Source organism: Diadema setosum, chromosome 1 (genome assembly GCF_964275005.1).
Source record: "Diadema setosum chromosome 1, eeDiaSeto1, whole genome shotgun sequence".
NCBI classification, from domain to species: Eukaryota; Metazoa; Echinodermata; class Echinoidea; order Diadematoida; family Diadematidae; genus Diadema; species Diadema setosum.
This window is the reverse complement of record NC_092685.1, coordinates 12,400,062-12,418,814: the sequence shown is the minus strand read 5'-3', so window position 1 is coordinate 12,418,814 and position 18,753 is coordinate 12,400,062. Positions and strand designations below refer to the sequence as shown.

At 39.0% G+C, this 18,753-nt stretch overlaps 1 protein-coding gene across 1 annotated transcript; it reads left to right on the top strand.

Moving 5' to 3' along the window:
- The first annotated feature begins 1,666 nt into the window (after positions 1–1,666).
- On the top strand, positions 1,667–18,389 carry LOC140236940 (ribosome biogenesis protein NOP53-like). Its single transcript, XM_072316885.1, has 13 exons — positions 1,667–1,806; positions 8,064–8,128; positions 9,219–9,300; positions 9,765–9,979; positions 10,379–10,473; positions 10,895–10,990; positions 11,642–11,746; positions 12,472–12,645; positions 13,424–13,599; positions 14,196–14,262; positions 15,023–15,099; positions 17,019–17,072; positions 18,383–18,389. Exons 1-13 carry the CDS (start codon positions 1,667–1,669, stop codon positions 18,387–18,389), a joined length of 1,353 nt encoding a protein of 450 aa, XP_072172986.1.
- Positions 18,390–18,753: the final 364 nt, after the last annotated feature.

Here is an 18,753-nt window from a genome sequence, read left to right as displayed (position 1 = left end):
CGTAGGTACAGCGTGCATTGATCGGATAACATCGGCAACATCGCACTGACAGCGTAGCTACATCGTTCTAAAGCGTACCGGCAGCGGCAGAGATCGTAATGTCTCATTCCCGATCATCGTAGTATGAGCGTAGCAAGCACTTGGTAGTCGTAACTGCAGCGTACTTGGAGCGTTCTAACATCGTACTGTGTCCAGATCGGCTCAGGTTTTACCCGATCCTTCCCGACTTGAGAAAATTGTCAAATCGTAGCGAGAACGGCATAGTGGAACGGGGGCTTTAAAGAATTCAAACTCACACACTGATAAGCTTATATATACACTCTAAAAACGCAAATGTTGAATCAACATTTAAAAGGGCCGAGGAGTGACAGCATTTTTTGAAGTGTTGCATCCAACTTTTAAGATAACATTTTAAGTGTTGAATCTAGCAGGAAAACCAACACTTTGAAAATGTTGTCACTCCTCGGCCCTTTTAAATGCTAATTCAACATTTGTGTTTTTAGAGTGTATGTATATATATATATATATATATATATATATGTATATGACAGCGGTTTTTTTTTTTTTATACTGTTGATATTCATCGTACTCCACTTCATCTTCAAGTCTGCAGGAACTCTATATGATCTGTAGGAATAAATATGTCTACGGCTAAGATTGTGGCAACATAATAGTGTAGACACAGGGATGGTCCAGCAGCCACCAAGAGGTGGGGCTAAACCTGTGAAATAGAATAGTGGACAAGCCAATGGGCGGATCCAGAAATTCCGTAAAGGGCGGGGGGGGGGGGGGACGCCTTTACAAAATTAGAGGCGGTGCACGCCCCCCCCTTTTTTTCTTTTTAATTTCTTTTGTTTTAACAACAACAACAAAAAAAAAAAAATTAGGGGGCGCCCGGTGCACCCCGCCTGGAGCCGCCAATGCTACCATTTATCGAGAACGGCGTTGGCGCAGTAATCACACACATACATGCTCCTTGACATGAACATTGACAGCAGTGAGTTGACCAAAGTCGTTCGACCTTGAACGCCTGTTCATGAATTTGAATGAAATTCTGATGAAGTTGGGCGGGAAAACTTATAAAGATAGATTGCATTTTACAGAATTAAGCCATAGCATCTCTGCGTGATAGTACAGTTCGACTCATTACAGTGCGTAGCCTAGTGTGATTGTATTATGATGATTATGTTATAATTAACGCTGATATTCAGCTGGTATTTGATCGTCATGATTGTTATCCATCTTCATGACGATATAATCTTCTGTTATTATAATAATTAGCAGCAGTATTTTGTTTTTACTGTTATTACTATTGATATATTGTTATGATGCTACATTGCAAGTCATGAAAATTAGAGTAAAGGAAATCAATCATCGCAAAGTGTATTCACACATAAATAGAGATGCAGATGAAGATCATGCATGCCATGGGTTCAAGTACACATTTATCGGATCATCTTTTATATCTCAAAATATCATTTCAGATCTGTTTCTTTATACGTTTGCCGAAGGTTAAAAAGCGAAAGTGCAGATCTACAGGAACACAACTCGGCCACAAGGGCTATACTTCAGTACCGTGTTTTTTTGTTTTGTTTTGTTTTTTAGTTACAAAAGTCTGTAGTTTTATACGCTACGACTGCTTGCAAGACTAGCAGAAACTTTAAAAATGGCGTCCGACACAGCGACCACGCAGCACGTGAAGAGAAAGAGGGTTGCGAAAAATAGGAAGAAAGCATGGAGGAAACATTCAAATATTAAAGATGTTGAAGAATTCATTGAAGATCAACGTATGCAGCTTAGGACTGGGTGAGTCATTGTGTTTTCTTACTTCACAGATCATTTTTAACTTTTATGTCGGACACAAGACTGATCGCAATCTGTTCAGTCCCACATATTGCGTTTGACGTAAGAGGATAAGCTCTAACTTGTCCTCGATCCTCTATCTCCTCCTGTCCTCCATCTCCTCCTGTCCTCCGAGATCGATCACGTGCAAGCCAACTTTTTCCCCCGATATGACTACCTTATCCTGCTTTAAAGCCATAATATTATGTTTAATGACGACGAGCATTTTCTGTCATCATTTGATTTGTAGTCATCAGGGATCAGGTAATTGGTCATTTAATAATCAATGATAATGTTACATTTACAATGTATGTCATTCATATGCCAAATAAAATATTTTTAGTCAATCAGAGCAGAGGTTACAATAATTTTCATTGATTGTTATCCATGTGTTTCTTTATACTGCGGAGGCTGCTTCATCATATTTCCAGCGTGTGCTCTACTTTAGTCTTTATATACTACAGCCACGTATACAACCACACGCGTGTGTCTTTACCATCCAGCCACACGAGTGTGGTTGTAGCCATGGCCCTAGTTGCTGGATACAGCCACACTTGTGTGTAATGTACATTCACACACACGAAGAAGCTTTTTATTGCGTAGCGGGAATGTGTGTGTGGCCGGCCACATCATGTCAACACGCGATCATGCACCACAGCAAAGCGATGAACATGAACCTGCCTCCTAGATTAATCCCATCTAATACTATCACACCATCTGGACAAATATTTTTTTTTTTCATTTCTGACTTTATTCTCATTTTCTTGATTTGATGAGGTGAATTAATGTTACAATTGATTTTGATACATCGTGTCGTTATTGAGACTTCGCCTTCGTTCGTTCGGGTACTCGCAAATCGCGCATCCACGATCCAGCGTACACAAGCAGCCGGCGCGCGGGTCCGGGTCCCTGCTGGGGCGGGCGCGGTGGGCGGCACAACTGCGCTGGCTAGGCTGTAGCTGCGCTGAGCGATCGCTAGCACACCACCAGCAGTTTAGCGATGTCAATCCAAAGTCCCCCAATTTAGCGGCAGTTGCAACTTTGCTATTAATTCTAAACCCATCATATCAAGCAAACACGATGAGAATGGAGCGAAAAATATATTTGTAAAATAACAATATTAGAAGGTATGAAAATGAGGTTACTTTCATCACTTTGTGAGCAAGCCGATTGTGTGGCGTTTACGTGTTTGACATGCACGCACAGCCATCCTCTTCTCCGTACCGTGTGTGTATCCCTATGTATAGTAAGGGTACTAGGTCTCGCGCAGGGACCTAATGATCGCGCATAGCGTAACTGCGTATAGCAAGCGATATTACGCGTAGGACTAAGCGCAAAATTTGCCGATACGCCCATGGAATAAACATACCTGACTTACCGCTCAACATGAGAAGGAAGCAGGTAAGAAATTTTGATTTCCAACAAATTTTCCACTAAATTTCCAATTTTTTACCTTGTACAAACCTACCTTCCCTTAAAATCTGTTCTAAGGATGTTGTAGCCTAGACGTGTCGTCTCGCTTGTCTCGTTCGTAGTCGATAGAATTCGTAATTTGTTCGATCGATCGTTTACCACGTGACGTCATCATACACAAGAACAATGTATGCTGCCAGCTACGCTGAAATACTGTTAATAAATGTTGTTTTAAGTCAAATTTTAACACAACGATTATAATATTACAAAGGAATAAATATTTCAGTCTATCAAAGTTGAAGTGTGATTTCAATTTGAATTTGTTTGTGATTTCTTGCGCTAACTTGTGATGTATTTGTGACAGGGGAGGGCCATAATGATACTGAAGAAAACAAATTAGATGAGAGTGTGACAAATGGGTGACGAAAATGAGAGGGTGACGAATGGGTAAGCACACACACAAACACACACACACAAAATATATGTTCATATCAGGGAGGTGTGAGACCTCCCTGTTCATATTTTACTTTTTTCCATTTTATATTACGTGTATTGGTTAAAGTGATTAGAAATATTGTAAGAAAACTTTATAAATGAAAATCATTAATGATTATGAAAATAAACTTTATAAAGGAAAATCATTAACGATTATGAAAATATCAATGATAAAAATAATAATAAGATAATAAGAATGATAAAATGATGATGGTGGTGGAAGTGATAATAATAATGAAAATGATAATGATGATGATGATTATGATGATCGATGATCGTGGTGGTGATAATAATAAAAACAATAATAATAATGACAATAATAATAACAATAACACATATAATAATAATAACAATAATATACACAAGTTAGGTAAAACTGCTGTTGCTTAACAGAGACAAATTTAATATCAAGTGAAAAAATATTCTACGAAAGCAGGAGCACGTTACAGCCGCAGAGGGGCAGACACTTTCACGCATGAAACTACAGAGGGCAGCTGCGCGATCTTTACATACCCCGAGAAATTGAACGCATAAAAAAAAGTCTGACATACAAACGGCGACAGCGCACTACTCCGTCATCGTATCATCGGGAGATTCTGGGAGGTGATTTTTCTGCATTTTCGTGATATTCATTGAGAAATTCAGGTACGATTATGGAATAACTTCTATTATAAGAGCATTTCAAATTTTCGTGCGCGATATCTAGACCCCTCAACCATACATACATTACACACGAGTGTGGCTGTATCCAGCGACTCGGGCCATGGCTACAACCACACTCATGTGGCTGGATGGTAAAGACACACGCGTGTGGTTGTATACACTGCCGTTAAATATTCTTTTCATTTTTCTATAGAGGTGCACCATTTCCACCAGGAGCATTTTTGGTTTTCCGGTTGCCTGTCATTTTTGTTGTGGCACTGCACTTTATTGATGGGCAATGTTTTGTAGTCAAATGATGCACCAGAATGATCTGCAGAAAATACACGTAGACAAAACAAAGGAGGAAAAGGGGGAAACAGATCTCATTGGTTTGTACCGTTAGTGCACCAGTTTTCAACAGGACCCAGATTTCGACACCCAGCAGATAATTCTTATAAAATTTTATACTCAATACAAACGTCTGACTTCAGCAATCAACCAAGTTATCAATCACATTTCTAGTCTTATATAAACACCGTTTGTCACTTGTCATCATAATCTGACGGTAGAATATTTAGGAGAAAAGCAACACAGTGTCAGCAGAAATGTTAATGTCAGCCATTTTTAGGGGTTCAAAACAATATGACGCATTTTGTATACATCACCGTAAAATTAAATTCACCCGTGCCGGTTATCTTGCTTTAGTATCAGTTTGTTTGCCAAATCTTGATATTTGATTTCATAATCATCTTTAGTAATTTCATGGCTGAATTCGTGATAAATGAGCAAACTTGTAGAAAGAGTTGGCTTTGAGAATGTGGCACCAGATTTCGACATTCCCATATCAAGACACGTTATAGAGAAAACAACAAGTTCTTGCGCCGGTATGATTGCTAGTTTGCGTCCACAATGCAGTGTACGCGTACTGTACGCGCCATGTGATTTCTGTGTGATGCGCGCTGTGATTGTGTCGAAAAATGATGCTGGGTGTCGAAATCTGATGCCAGCGACGGCGTGACGGAAATCGCCAAAATTGAACACAAGTGCATTCAAATTGGAATTCGTTTAAGGCATATTATTATTGGCCTTTGTAGCTCAACTTCATGTCGAAATTCCGAGGTAAAACGGTGCAATATTGATGGTAAACAAGGAAATATGCTAAAGTGTCGAAAACCGGTACCCTTACTGTATGTAGATATTGGAGTGTGATACAAGAAACTACTGTAAAAGTGGAAATTTTTGGAATGTTTGAATTTTCGCGCATTTCGCGCAACCAGAAGCTAGAGCGAAAATAAATGCATGCGAATAATTTTGCGTGCCATACGTTCCAGTCGTGGATGTCTTGATTCTGCAGACTTAAAAACACGCGAAACTCTTCTTACCCGCACAAGCGCGAAAATATCCAATTTTACTGTTACCAGTAGCTGATTGTGCATGAGGAGCTCTCGAGCTCTCATGATTCACTGGATAAGAGCACACACTTTCAGTCGGGGGTCTCTGGTTTGGATCCCCTAGGCAAGGGACCTACAGGTAATTGTGTAGTCCTTCAGAGTTGACTTTAATCAGTTGGCCCCTTGTTTGCTTGCTCCCAAACATTATATTGCTTCCTTAGTGGCCATGTAAAACAAACCAATTCAAATCATTCTTGACATGATGATGGAATACCAGTTTGACATTTCATTGTCATAGTCATAAATATATAATATTGTATACCATAGTATTAGAGGTGGGCTATAGAGGGTCAATTTTAGGTCACATTTTCAGAACATGCTCATCACACCTTAGTTTGATGACTTTGTGCCTACTGACACTATTTTTGATAAAAAGAACAAAAAAATGTGAAAAATCGGAAATCGTAAAAAATCCAAGATGGCCACCGTTTCAGCTCTAAAAAGACATTTTTGGCCATAACTCGGCTATTTTGTGGTCTATTGTGATGGTTTTGGTGTCTAACCCCATATTTTAGGGTTCAAGGAAATGGAGTATAATGATAATCTTAGTGTAAAACCTAATCTTCCAAATGATGCTAACCTTTTTACCCATATTTCAGGTTAAATTTTCCTTTTCCTTTACCCCCACCCCACCCGCCATTTTTTGCACTTTTTTTCAGTATTTTTTTTTTTGGGGGGTATTTTTTCAAGTCATGTAAACTACCATACTCTTAATAACAAGTTCTAGCTACCAATGTGGTGTTTTCTTCCAACAATACAGCGAGAAATATACAAATAACTTACATTATTACATTACATTACCGGTATGTGGCTGGTGCATTCAGGATGCTTGGTACATTGTAACTGTGAAGCCAGTGCTTACACTGTGTATACTGTATCTGCTTTGTAGTGCTGATTAACATTTGGTCAGTAGACCTGTCTGTAGTCAGAGTATACAGCATACAATTTAATTGTAAAATGACTTGAATAAGCCTTAGAACTACATATGCCAATTGTCCAGCACAGAGGTAATGTTTCGACTGGATGATGCATCCCATGAGCAAATGACATTACATGGAAGAATCTGCATCAGCAGTACTGTCTGTACATCAGCTTGCTTTGGCCATCACCAGTGCTGATGCTGATTTGTGTCCCTTTCATTCTTTTCATGTGCTTGATTCCATATGCCTCATGCTTTTGGTCTCAACACATACCAAGATCATACATACACATACACAAACACAATGATATCTTCTGTGATGATAGTCTGTAATATACTGTATACGCCGAATATTTCGCGAGGTTTTTATTTTCGCAATTTTCAAGAGTCAGCTGCTATTAGCAAAATTAAGAACACGCGAAAATATTGACTCTGATCCTGATTTGAATGTGACGTACGCATACACATTTCTCCATTCAGTACACGACTCCGCGATCGCGAATTTAACCACTCGCGAAATTGTCGGGAAGTCTCGATTCGCGAAAATTTAGACTCGCAAAATATATGGCATATACAGTATTATACATCACAAATCGTTTTGTCTTATTGGCGATGGCCTTGAAAATGCAGCTGAAAATTACAAAGACCATATACAATGTACAGTAGGGCTTGGGACCAAAGGTCGGGCCAAAGGCTGGGTCCAAGGCCAAACCCATGGCCTAAGCCTGAGGCCGGAGGCTGGGGGCCCCAAGGCCAGGGGCCCGAGGCCAAGGACCCAAGGCTGGGGGCTCGAGGCCAGGGGCCGAAGGTCGGGCTCAAGGCCAGGGGCCTAAGTCCGGGCCCGAGGCCGGGGGCCCAGGAGACCAGACTGAGACCACAAAGAGTACCAGTCATGACTTGCTGTGATACATGTAATGATGTGACAGAGCTGTGCATGCACATGTAAATACACTGTACACTAACTATACACAGCCCAGTCGCTGTATTAACTGCGACAGGGCTGTACCTGAGCATACACCTGTAAATACACTGTACACTAACTATACACAGCCCAGTCACTGTATTAATCACGACAGGGCTGTACCTGACAGCCCACAACACAGATCAAACACAAAGCGAATTTTACGATTGCATTGAGTTTTGATACTTGACATCATTGTTTGTCACCTCAAACTCATATAAGACAATCTTCATTAATGAGACTTCATAGATATGTATAATTAGTATTGTGTGTTATTATACATAAATTTATATGCATATATCATGATATGTATGAAACAACTATTTTTACTTCTCTACAGGGGCATAGTTGCAGAGAAACCAGACGAAAGCTTGTTCTTTGTGGATAAGAAACAACCTTTACAAGGTAAAGTTCAAAGTAGCAAGCTCTTCAGTGTACATTGTATGACTTGCTTTCTCCCAGTGCTTTGTCCCATTTCTTGAATTATCATGGTTGGTAAATCTTTGTCAATGATTATCATTAAATTCTCATCATTTAACCCGACATTGTTCTTCCAAGAGTACTGCATTATACAGTGTATGACACTAGCCAATTGATCAAAACAAAATCGTCTCTGATGAAATTTACCAACCCATGGGTACAGTGTCACAAATTGTGTGTTTACACAGGTATGATACGGACAAGAAAAGCATGGTTAAAACCATGGACAAAGACCATAGTTTTTTTTGTGGGGCGCCAAGTGTGGCATGGCCTATTTTGTTAACAAATCAGTCATTTCACCTACCATTTCGTCAACAAAATGATCTATGAAATGTCATTTCGTTACGAAATGACTGATTTCGTAACGAAATAGGCCATGCCAGACATGGCACCCCATACAAATCTACGGTCTTTGTCCATGGTTTGAACCATAGACAAGATTGTACCACCTTCATGAATTCAGGCACTAGTGTTCAGTTATCCCATTTTGTGCATGTTTTCTGGATCAAGATTATGATGTTCAGTGGGATTCTCATTGCAGTTGTGCATTCTGTATGACAAAGATCTTTATGATGTATAATACAGTAGTAAAATTCTATTGGTGGACTGTCATTGCAAGTTATAAAATGTTAGTCATAGGAGGGCTTTGTGCACTGAAGTACGTTGTACCACTTCAACATTCAATTATCTACTAATTCAACCAATCTACAGATGTCATAGTGAGGGCAATTATTGTTATTAGAATTCAATTCATTTTCTTTTTTAAGTGTGCAAGTTGAAATTTCTGTATACATGATAATATGGAGAGGGTTGGGCACATTCACTTCATTATCACAGTTTAGTGATTGCTTTTGCCACACGAGTTTCCATTTCCTCCCAGAATCATCCCACTTCTGTTTTGTCTTAAGATGTAGTCCAAATAAGGACAGCTTCTGTTGAGAAACTTGACACTTAGCACTGTCAGTGTAACTTGATTTTGTCTCTTGTTTTATTTTGTTTTAATTTGATTTTGTAGATTCCTCCAAAAAGAGCCAGCAGAAACCTCTCAAGTATGAGAGAAAGCTTCTACCAGATCCGAACATTCCTCTTGCAAGAAAGTAAGTTTTTTGTTTGTTTGTTTGTTTGTTTGTTTGTTTGTTTGTTTGTTTGTTTGTTTGTTTGCTTTATGGGTGAAGCCCATGTGTACTTGCAGCACAACATTGACCAGTGAACCAATGTCAGGGTATACTTTCTTATATACACACACAAGTACATACATGTATGTACTGTATGTGTGCATTACAATTGTGTGGCCCTGTGTTCAGCTAAAATATATCTTCATATTGTGAATTTATCTTCGTTTGTCTGCATCTCTGACAACTCTTCTGAATATCAAGTCAAAGCTGTCATGTGATCAAGAAAACGGACACTGACATTATAAACCAGATGAGGGAGAGAGTCTGCTTTCTAATTTCTAAAATTTGGCTCGGTCTCTGTTCTGAATATTACCCAATTTGTGTTACTGAAGGGTGTTCTGAATGAAAAGCTACACTTTGTGCTGTTGTGATGTTGCTGTATGCAGACCAAGGACACTCAGGTCAGTTCACCGACCAGCAAGAAAGAGCAAGCTGCAGCAGAGGTTGGAGAGGGAAGACAAGCTTGGGCCCGCAACCAGCGCCAAGCGTAGGAAAGTGCTCAGTGCCAAGCAAGCCAGTGAAAGGTCAAACAAACTTAAAGACGATGAAGATCGGAGGAGAGAGATCGGGAGAGCGACCTATGACCTTTGGGATGCTGCCAGTAAGTCGATTTTGTGTGTGTTAACCACATGACAGGTACCTTCATAAAATGTCTGGTATTATGTGACCATGTATATAAGTTTTGACTCACTAGAAGTTAATGATTTTGCTGCTTTTGCAAGAGATTTTTTTTTTTTCATGGGGGGGGGGGCAGGAAGTTAATCTGCAGTGAATATCAAAGGAATTGCCTTACTTTTGTTGGCTTACATATGAGATTTGCCTAATGATGTGCCTCCAAGGAGAATGTATCAAGCACGTGTCGGAACTTGGAACCAAAAGGGCAGTAATACAATACAGTCTTTGGAATTAATATCCTTCTGCTGCTCAGCTGATACTTCATGTATCTATGACATATGTTGACACAATTATCTATCATTGCATCCATTGTGTCTTCCCCCAGCTCCAGTTGATGGTACAGAGTCAACCAGTACGAAAGCTCGTGAAGCAGAACCTAATGAACATTTTCTCAGGATTACAAGAAAGACAAGGAAAAAGGTGAGCAGTGTTTGTGTGCAGTTGCACGATTGTATGCATTCTGGTGTGTTTGTGTTATAATTCTTTCCTGGTTTTTCTTTTCCATTTTAGGGCAAGGCTCAGTCCTATTACACAAAAACAGTCTCCATCTCTTAAAAATTTGATTAAGTGTGGTTGTTGATTTCATTTTCACGCTGTAAAATAATGAGACCTTTGAAAAGTCAAGGAAAATCATTTATTCTTGATATAGCTTTTGTATATTTCTTTGAAGCATCAGATTACCTTTATATTTGAGACATAATTTTGCTCCTCCATTCACGCAAGGTTTAGTCAAGTGCCAGCAATCATTGTGAATGTATTCGTGGGCATTTCAATCAAGTGGTGTAAATATGTTTTACATAGACTGAAATAACTGTGTTGTCTTTGTGTTCCATTCATGCAGCTGCCCAAAACTTATCACAATCGACCATCTGAGTTTAATGCTGTGGAGGTTGTCCATCCAGGTGCTTCCTACAATCCTTCATTTGAGGATCACCAGGTAAGACAGTCAAAGACGAGAAGAGTACGGCAAGTCTTGTTATTCAATTCTGGTAAATTTGAACTACATCGTGCAAGTGTATACTTCTTCACACCTTTTGCAAATTAAGTGTAATAGTAGGAATTTTTGCAGAAGGTAGTAACAATTGATTAGTATAATGAATAATGGGCTTATTTATTTTACTATGCACATACACTTAGGGCTTCTTCTCAAGAATGCCCAGTGATGAGCTGTCGCTGTTGTTATTTTGGTTCTTGGTCTATGTCAGGCAAGCCTACAGAAAATTTGTGCCATGCTTTTAAGACTTCTCATGGATTACATTTGAGTGTGAAATATCTATGGACTTTTGATTTGGATAAACTGTTGCGGTGATGTCTGTGATTATCAGATAGTGTATGTGCTAAACATGGTAGGGGCATTATCTATTCACAATATTGATGCAGCTGTGAATAGCATATCACTACCAGTGCTTAGATGTGTTTTCTCCATGGTTTGCATGCATTTCTTCATCTATTTCTGTGAGTGTAAACACTTCATTTCTGTGCTGTGTGAGATTTGCTTTTATTTTTCCCATGTGTTTTCTTCTAAAAAGGAATTTTGATATCCTGCTGATGTTTATATGATCATTAAATGTAATTTATGTAAATGCAGGAATTGATACAGAAGGCAATCAACGTTGAGCTGGAGAGGCAGAAGAAAGAAGACAAGATAGAGAGGTGGCATAAATTTAAAAAGATCAGCAAACGGGAAGCTGAGGTGAGTTCTTCATCAGTTTATCGTTCTTATAAATCTGTCACTTATTTCTTCAAAAAAAAGTCACACTATTCCCAGTAAAACATGTTTCTCTGCAGTTTTAAAATGACACAGAATGACATTTTGATTTTGTTTTGAAGTGCATGAGGACTGTAAGTTAACCTGGTAAGGAAGGAAGACATGAAATATAAAATTGATGTGTACGTTTTGCTGCTCTTTGCCATATTTTCTGAAGTCCTCATAATTTAATCACAGAGACATTTCTTTTTAATATTTAGGAATTTATTCTAAGGTGGTCCCCTTCACAGATGAGTACTTCCAGGAGATTTCGAGAGTTATACACTATCAAGTAGAGTAGTCACAAGGGCTCCCAATTTTGCGTCAGTTTGCTTGATTGGCCATCCTTATTAAACCTTACTGTGGCTTGAGCGCCGCATGGCACATATGCTGGAGTGTTTCTGTTTGCCAATAAGGACAGAAGTCTGTCATCAGTTGTGAAAGAATACAGATTTCCTATGGATCCTCTAATCCCCCTAATCTCAGTGTGGTCTCCCTGTCAGACTGAGGCACACTGCTCTACAAGAGTGGGCTTGCTACATTTATAACTTGGGTTTAAAGTTTGGAGTAATTACTGAATTCTGATGAAAAAGTTTTGGCAAGTTAAACTAAGTGTCTGGGCAAATAAAGGATTAAATGATGTAATAGATGCTTCTCTCTCTCTCTCCCAGAACAACTTCATGACTGAGATGTCTGCAGGCCTACTTGATGGAGTCAGCAGAGAGGAGAGGAGGGAAAGTGCCTCAGAGGATGAAGGAGAGGGTAGCATGCCAAACCCTCCGGTGATGGCAGAGAGGCGCAAGACGAGGCGGCAGAGGAACAAGGAGAGAGAAATCAAAGCACAGGTTTGTTTGAGAGGAAATAGATAAAGTGTGTATTTGAAGTAGATTTAGCTGAATCTCTAACTGCTCTCCTTTTCTTCTTTTTCTCTCTTAGTCTTAGAAGCATATATGTATCTTTGTAGTGAGTGAAGTTATATGACGTGTCTGCATTCTTGTTATTTTACCTTGCCAGGAAAAAACATTCTCTTTCTCACCACCTATAGGCCGGCACAATGAGAGAGAGAGAGAGAGAGAGGAAGACGTTATCATGAAATGAGTACCCCTTCCAGAAGTGAATTGCATACTAAGTGTACTGAAAGGATTTTATGCAGTTCTTTCTCAAATGTCATATAGATAACTTGTTAACTTTTCTGTTTTCTTACTGTTCCCAGTGCTCATTATTTGCTCCCCCCTAACCCCCCCCCCAAAAAAAAAAAGCAAAAATGATTGTTAAAAACATTTTTGAATTTGAATCAGGATGACTTACTTTGTGAAGTGATGTCATATTTTTCCTGACAAGGTAAATGCAGTAAGCTTCAAGCAAAAGGAAGCTGCCTGTCATGTTACAAAAAGCAACAACAGACCACCGCACGTTTCAGAAATATGACCAATTCTGTAATTGCTCAATTGATAGGTAGTAGTTAGTAAGTAGAGAAAAGATAGATGGGTTAAGAATTTGATAGAGAGATACATAATATTATGGAAGTAATACTGTTTTTGTTTTGTTTTTGTCTGAGACACAAGTACTTATTCTCTGTTTCTCTAACATCCAACCCTCTCCATGAATCATGATCTTTACTAGCTTAAGAGAGCCAAGGCAGAGAAGGCCGGTAAGATGAGGATGAATGCCGTGTACCGTCTGAGGGCGCTCAAGAAGGAGATTAAGGTCCGGGAGGCGAAGACCACTGCCAAGATTGCTGCCAGGAAGGCCAAGGAGGCCCAGCAGAGGGGCAAGACAAAGAGGCTCGGCCGATACAAGTATCCTTTTTGGGGCTTTGTTTGGTTGTTTGTGTGCTTGTTAGTTTGTTTGTTTGTTTGTCTTTTTAGGAGTCTGTTTGATTTTTGGAGTATGAGTAACTTTTTTCTAGTCAGAATGATGGTTGCTTTTTTAACAGTGGGATGGCAACCAACGGTTGCTCTTGAGTAACATGTAACCACAGTTATTATGACAGGCAAGTTCTGTGTTCTCGTGAGGTATGACAAAATAGTACACGATTTTGGTTTCTAGGTAGTGTTTGGGGGTGTGGTAGTTATGCAAGTATGTTTAGGAGAGTTTTTCCTACCTCTGACACAAGCAAGCTATGTCTTGAAATGGTCCAATCTTGCTAAAAAAAAGAAGAAGGTTTAAATGTATATTGAACTATGTCTGCATGATAGTTGCATGCCTTAATATCTTCTGATTTGCCAGTGAGACATAACTTTTGTGTGTATCACTGATTCATCTTTGATGTTTCTTTTGAGTTGAGTGTGTGCCAAAATGAATGCATGAATCTTGTGTGAGTTCTGTGTTTCCTTGGAGTATGCCTTAAGCAGTCATCAAGCACAATCCTTAACCATGGTTTTTCCTACCCCAGATATGAAGAGCTCCCAATCCCTGTCAAACGCTCAACTCAACTGGTTGGGAGCCTGAAGGATCTCAGGGTATCCTACATTCATTTCTTCTTTGCTTGTTTGTTTTTGCATCAAAACTATGTATCTTGCCGATATTCTCATTGTTAATGACTGTTAATCCCCTCACTTGCAAACTTTTTCATGCATTGACCACCAAGGTGAGAGGTGGTCCGAGTAGCCCAAAGTGAACTTTTTGCATTGCGGGTATGTTATGATACAGCAAATTGTGCTGCCCAAGTGACATTTGAGCTCTAGCTCTCTTCGGGTCTCCAGGCAACAAAAAGATGCCATAAACAGTTAATAAAAAAGAAAGTTAATAAAAAATAAGAATTAAAAAAAAAAATCAAGAGAATGCAAAGAGTATCCTTCTCACTGTCATGTGAATGCGTACTGTGTAGCAAAAATCCAACACACATTCAATTACAAAACATAATTGCATGTTCACTGACAGCATATATCTAGCCAGTTTTCTTCTGAAGAGGAGTTTTCAGTTTCATGCCTTTGCCCTGAAGGATGTATTATTGTACTTTTACATTGAAATTAGGCCATTTCCAAGGGAGAGGAAGTGGCAAAAGTGGAGGCATCCGAGTTGACTGTGTGCAATAGTCAACCAGCTTTTACTTTAATAGCCAAAACTGCTGCAATGTTGCAAAGAATCATCCAGTTTGATAGGAGATTGGGCCGAGTGTTTGATATTGTGTCATGTTGTGAGCTGCAGTGTCCTGAGTAGGGTAAAAAATTTTGCAGTTTTCTGATCAGCCCCCCCCCCCCTTTACTTCTTCTTTCACAGCCTGATGGTAGCTTAATTGCTGACAGATACAACAGCCTTGAAAAGAGGAACTTGGTAGCTCCGAGGATATGGAAGAAGTGAGTAGATTGTTCTCAGGTCACTCCTTTAGCGTTAAGTTTCGTTCTCATAGTTTTCAGTTCTTTCAAATCTGTATTGATGAAATTTGAACAAGCCGAGTGATGAATGAAGCCCAAACTTATGCACAGTTCTCTGAAATGTAACTAACGAGGAAATAAATTTGTACAAGCCAAGTGATGAATGAAGCCCAAATTTATGCACAGTTCTCTGAAATGTAACTAACAAGCAGATAAATTTTACTTATTTGGGGGCTTGCATGAAGGAGAATAGGAGGCTGTTGTAGTTTGGTACCTTTGCCCTTAGTTACGTACAATATGCCAGATCTTGTTTCTCTTTGTCATCATTGTTATGTTTATTGATGTTTTTTTTTTTCTCATCTGAATAGAAAGGATTCAAGTGTATGATACTGTGTGTACTATTTATGTGAATAGATACCCACATCAGTGAGACATGAACGAGTTGTGTCTGTTGGTTGAGGTTGAAATGATGGCTGTTTGTAGGAAATATGAAACACAGTGAGAGGCAGTTTAGTTCCCTGGCAAAATTATTGATACTCAATTAACAGCAGTAATATTAACATTCTCATGGACAGGCTATGATTGGGTTTTCTGCACTTAAATTTTGTTTTCAGTTTGGCAGTGGTGTTACTGTCACTGTTGTGATGATTTGTTACATTATGCAGATCATCATCTTTGCACTCTGTTAAATAGGACCAGAGAAAGAGGGAGGCTGGGTCTTCCTCTAGTCCCCAAAAGCTTAAAGATAATAAAAAGTTTTGGTACCTCAAAAGTTTCCCTGAATTTCCTTGTCTTGGTTTGTGTTTCACGTTAAAGTACGTTGTCTGTGAGAATTACTCGCCCCAAAGTGCTCTCATGTCTTAGTAATCATGCAATAATGGTTTCGTACCAGAGCCGTCGCCGTACAGCGTCGATAAATATTGTACGAAACCACTGACTGCGACCAGCAGCGTGCAGTCCATTGTACGCATAGCTAACTGCGACCAGCAGCCCCATACGCATACATGTAGCGTAATGGGGCTTCGCATTGTAACATTCAGGATCATGACAGAATTAGTATCGCGGGTAAATGTCAATTTAAAATCCCAAAATTTCTTCGATTTGAAGACTTACCAATTAAGTTGAAGTATTGAAAACAGGCTTCGAACAACGTTTGGTTCTGCCAATAGTCCCTTTCTTTTCGAATTGATGACTGAATGTGACTCGGTCGAGAGGACCTTGGGAGAGCTACATACACCATGGACCGATGCATACACTGACTACTACGGCCAACGCATGCGCACACAAACATCTTATCCGTTGATATGGGATTTGAAATTTGTGCGCATGTGATGTGTTCGCATGCACTGGCTGTATGTAGCTCTCCCAAGGTCCTCTCGGCCGAGTCACATTCAGTCATCAATTCGAACAGAAAGGGACTATAGGCAGAACCAAACGTTGCCCGAAGCCTGTTTTCAATACTTCACCTTAATTGGTAAGTCTTCAAATTGAAGAATTTTTGGGATTTTAAGTTAACATTTATCCCGCGATACTAAATCTGTCATGATCCTGAATGCTACAATGCGAAGCCCGATTACGCTATGCATATGGGACTGCTGGTCGCTATGCGTATGGGGCTGCTGGTCGCAGTTAATTGCATGATTACTAAGACATGAGAGCACTTTGGGGCGAGTAAGTCTCACAGTGTTAGTTATATGAAAGGTACTTTAACCTGAAACACAAACTAAGACAAGGAAATTTTTGAGGTACCAAAACTTTTTATTATCTTTAATTCAAATCTTCTTTGGCATGAATAAGATGGTGAATTGACTGCTGGGGAATAAGAATTCAATTGTTGCATTCATAGGTGTACTTGTAAGTGATTTGGAGTATTTATTCTGTTGTTTGTTTGTTTTTTGCAGGGGAACAAAGAGAATCATGAGGGATTATGAGAAGAAGAGCTTCAAGGAAATAACGTAAGCTTCACTACATCTCTCTCTTTGGTTTTAGCCATAACTGTGAGAGGATTTTTTGTTTGTTTAATTTGTTTCATTCATTTCGTTAACTCTCTTCAGAAGAGTGCCTGCCGATGATTGAAAACACTTAACTGAAAACACTTAACTGACGTTTACTACTTAACATACATTCATTTCGTTAACTCTCTTCAGAAGAGTGCCTGCCGATGATTGAAAACACTTAACTGAAAACACTTAACTGACGTTTACTACTTAACATACATACATTTCGTTAACTCTCTTCAGAAGAGTGCCTGCCGATGATTGAAAACACTTAACTGAAAACACTTAACTGACGTTTACTACTTAACATACATACATTTCGTTAACTCTCTTCAGAAGAGTGCCTGCCGATGATTGAAAACACTTAACTGAAAACACTTAACTGACATTTACTACTTAACATACATACGAGCTGACACCCTTGTGCTGATACCATGTCTTGTCAAAATGAAGACTGTGTTGAAGACAACTGTTCAACCTTTAATGAAACAAATAATGCACAATCATAGGTATTGTTGAATTACACAGCTTTGTGACTGTAAATACTCATGTTTATGTGTAAATGTAACCTCTGTTCGTGTAAATCCAGTGATAAATCAAGAAATATGTGATAACTTCATGTACTGGCTGCTTGTTGTACTCTATTACAGCATGTTACTGGTAATTTAGAACCTGTATAAACTGCAACAAGCAGAATATTTCTGCTAATAAAATAAAAATGAAATGACAGCTTGTCATGTGCATATGTTCTACAAACCACTATTTCTAACGTAGTAATTATAATTATTATATGAGGACATGTTCTAAAAGCAGTGCATTAAAAGCACATATTCTTGTCTACTTGATTTTCACTGTACAATATGAGAGGGTATTCAATTAAATGCATAGGCCAACATATCAACTCCCCATAAGCTACCGTTAGAGGCCATGCAATAATACACCATATTCTGTCTCATCTGTTGCATGATATGTTTACTTCTGTACAGTGTGCACAAACTCTTGTTACAGTTCACAAGTGGGAAGGGGAATACATTAAATTTTACTTTGTATGTGTACATGTATGTATACATAGATATTTATGTGTATACCTCTCTTAGTATATCCTTTATTTCTTATGGCACTTTGTTTGCTAGCTATTGTTGAGGTGGCAGTTGTTACACATACACTAATTTTGTAACATATATGTGTTTTCATAACTCTTGCTATGTATATGATATTCCAGCTCAAACTCATGCTGTGCATGTGTATTTGTGTTTATTCTTTCACAGGTCTTGAGAGTGGAGAACTCACTGGAGAAAGGAGCCAAAATGTCACCCCAGTTGATAACAGTATATTTCATTCTGTGGGTCGTTCACTACTCCATCTTGAATTTGGTTCCATTGTTCCCTAGATAATATGATCAATGAATATTCAGTGTGAAGGAGGAGCTGTAATATCATACAGTATTTGCCTCCATTTCTTTGGAACTGTGTGAAAGGCCTTGAACTTTTCCTCAATCTCCAAGCAGATGGTTGCTGAAGTGAGACACTAAAACTTTGCGAAATTTGCCTCATTGTTGCGAGCTCTCCCTCATTGTGCAAAAACTGCATAGTGACAGCTTTGCTGAATAAGAATATGTCAAATATGTCATGTACCAAAC

What these genes read in the sequence shown, in the direction of transcription:
- LOC140236940 (XM_072316885.1), top strand. Translation starts at nt 1,667, where the DNA reads ATGGCGTCCGACACAGCGACCACGCAGCACGTGAAGAGAAAGAGGGTT. An exon ending in TGACCTTTGGGATGCTGCCA is followed by an intron (nt 9,980 to 10,378) that starts GTAAGTCGATTT and finishes GTCTTCCCCCAG; the next exon opens with CTCCAGTTGATGGTACAGAG. An exon ending in AGAGAGAAATCAAAGCACAG is followed by an intron (nt 12,646 to 13,423) that starts GTTTGTTTGAGA and finishes GATCTTTACTAG; the next exon opens with CTTAAGAGAGCCAAGGCAGA.